Here is a 3,011-nt window from a genome sequence, read left to right as displayed (position 1 = left end):
GGGGGAATACTAAAGTAGCCATAAGCTAAATATAAAAGAATTTGTCCATATCAAAGAAAGTATTTTGACAACATTCTGTAGATGTAAATAGCTGTTCTTAATCTCTAGCATTCATACGTTTAGTGATATATACAGGAGCCAGTAATAATTTTCTATGCTCTTGTACTAATTTTGTTCATGCTTTGATCTGTCAGGCAAATTGGTATTTTTACTAGACTGGAAGTTCAATCAGACTACACGGTTGCTGAGTTTCTAAGGAAACAGACCTGTTTGACCCGATTCCCCTTACTGTGGATAGCTTGTACTCAATCTCCCTGCAACTTTCACCCTTCTTAGCAGTAAGCAACAGCGTCTTTCTGAGGAAGACTCACGTTGTCTTGTTTGCCTGACACTAGTCACATGATAGTGCTGATGGGCTGCTGGGATGTAGAGGGGCAGATGGGCTTGACACCACACCAGATTTTCTTTCAATTGTACTAATTCAATCATCCCAAATCCAGTCCCAAAAATGCACTCACAAGTGATGTGGGCAGCTGGTGTGGGTGGGCTTGGAATCAAATTAAGGATCTCTCAAAGTACAGTGCAGCCATCACCCCAGTGTTTTAATGTGGCAATATTATGTTGTATATTTACCCAAAAAGTTGGGGCACCACACATGAAAATACATTAGAAATGCACATAGGCAGAAGCTTTTGTTTATATGGAAGGCAAAACACTTTAAAACACTCATTTCAAACACAAGGGGTATAAAATCAAACACAAAAGTAGCATGCACTCATGACTATTTAGTTTATAGCAGCAGAAAGTGTTACCTCCCTCTTCAGTAGTTCTAGTCTTCATTTACCAAACACTGATTTGTCAAAATACAAAGAATACAGAAACTATGCAAAGCAACAAATGTCAGAGACAATAAACCCCAAATACAATTACTTTGTATCCATAATTTCTTATACTTGCTTTCAAATGTCATATAGTTCTGTTGTGTATTTATTGCAGATGTAAAACAAATGCATGTTATCTTTTTTTATGAAAAAATGAGGGCTGAAAAAGAAAACACTTAGATACTCTAAAGCATGTTTCTAAAACTGCAGCAAGTACTTTGACAATAAACAAATAAATGAGTTTTTCCTTACCTCTCTAAGATGCATGTTTTCCTTCTCCTTCTGATCTAAAATCACTTCTAAATGATTAACCTGAGATTCAGCCTCTGCCATCCTTCGAGTTCTCTCATTGTCATCTTCCATTCCTTTAGATGGCAAACCTTTACTTTGCAACATTTCCAGAAGCTTTTTTATCGACTCATCTCTGGCATTTAGCGTTTGCTTTTGTGTTTCAATCCTAAGCTCCATTTCTTCTAGTGTTTTTCTCAACAGGAAGAGCTCTTTAGCTTGTCTATCATGTTCTGCTTGAAGTCTTCGAAAATTCTCCTCTGTGAGCTCAATGGTAAAATGCTCAGCCCCTCGGTTTCCACTTTCTTGCTGGAGAAGATGGTTAAGGTCTCTCTGGGTTCTAAGCTCATCTTGAAGTGCCTGGATTGTCATTTGCAGATGCTGCAATAAAGAAAAGAAAGAAAGAAAAAAAAACAACTTAGGATCTGAATGTAGGGTTAGTCTTTGATTAAACTTTTGTTGTACGCTGTTACAAAAATTCATTAGAATCAGTGATGTAAGTATATCAAATGACCTTATAAAATAGAAAATGCATGTGACAATATTTGTAATGATATCTTTCAAGTGCTTCTAGTAAAAAAAAGAAAGAGAAGACAACAAACACACACACAAAATACTGTCAGCTACAGATAAAATAAATTAGCAAAGAAAGGCAAGCCAACAAACCCAAACACTAGGCAGTGACACATCCATTAGTACAGTCAATATGAATAGGAAAAGCTGAAAGACTCAGTATTCCATGTTTTCTAAATTACTTCATAGACTAAAGGTAATTCTGCCCTTCATGGTGCCCAACAGTACTGTTATTTATAAAGTCAATCAAAGCACTCACTATAATTGAAGGGGGCTTTGGGGAGGGGCTGAGTTGGGGCTGGTTGGTTTTTTTTTTCTTTTGGCAACTAAAGCTATGAACATGTTTAGTAAACAGGATTACTGTATCTCTAACAAGCAAACAAAAAAAACCACAATAAGCAATACTGAATTTTGAAAAATAAATTGACTGCAAATAGTGAACAAACCTTTGTTCTCCTCGCATCCAAAAACTGAACAGCATGGTAAATGAAAAAATGAAGCAAAATCAACATAAATAAAGGTCAGATGCAAGCAAAGGAGATTCAACAGAAAGAACTGAATTCAACAAAAAGTACCTTCAACAGAAAGAAATAATTTATATTGAGTTATACAGAAAGGCACCAACAACATCACGGTACTCAAATTTATAAACCTAAACTATAGACAGACTTTACTCAATAGATGTGACAAAGAAAAGTATTAGAAATAATCAATCCCACAGTGAATAAAAACATTCCTATTTTAGCTTACTGTTCTTTACACTTTTAGGTTTTTCAAAGCACAGTAACTTGTCCTAAAATAATTTGTACTACATATGAGTACAGGGGTCTTTCTCTGTTCAAGAGGTAAGTCTTGCACTCCTTATTCAACACAAATCAAAATCTAAAAGGATTTTGCCCATGTTAAGGTTGGAACACAGAGAATTATACTAAATTACTATTGTTTATGATGTTCATTTCAGATTATATTTTTACCTGACGATTTGTTTTTCTTCTTATTTTTTCCCTCTATTCACTGCCTACACAGCATACTGAATTTATAGAAATATGAATTCCTAAATAGTCACACGGTCTGTACCAGAAGACATTTAATTGCAGGAATTAAGGGACTTAAATGCATGGCACCAGACATTTTTGCATTAGTGGATATTCTGCAACTCCACATTCTAAAAACAAAAAACAAACACAAAAAAACCCAAACAAACAACAAAACATAGAATCATAGAATCATTAAGGTTGGAAAAGACCTCTAAGATCATCGACTCCAACC

General features: G+C 35.2%; 1 protein-coding gene across 1 annotated transcript in view; it reads right to left on the bottom strand.

Moving 5' to 3' along the window:
- ERC2 (ELKS/RAB6-interacting/CAST family member 2) overlaps positions 1–3,011 on the bottom strand; it is a 496,513-nt gene that overhangs the window by 407,324 nt on the left and 86,178 nt on the right. The window contains exons 3-4 of the mRNA XM_019473456.1: positions 2,189–2,212; positions 1,134–1,550 (exon numbers count right to left, since the gene is read on the bottom strand). Of these exons, the coding sequence (XP_019329001.1) occupies positions 1,134–1,550; positions 2,189–2,212 (441 nt within the window). The remainder of the gene's footprint in view (positions 1–1,133; positions 1,551–2,188; positions 2,213–3,011) is intronic.

Source organism: Aptenodytes forsteri, unplaced genomic scaffold (genome assembly GCF_000699145.1).
Source record: "Aptenodytes forsteri isolate BGI_AS27 unplaced genomic scaffold, ASM69914v1 Scaffold53, whole genome shotgun sequence".
In the NCBI taxonomy this organism is placed as follows: Eukaryota; Metazoa; Chordata; class Aves; order Sphenisciformes; family Spheniscidae; genus Aptenodytes; species Aptenodytes forsteri.
The sequence above is the reverse complement of the archived record's forward strand: the minus strand, read 5'-3'. Positions and strand labels throughout refer to the sequence as shown.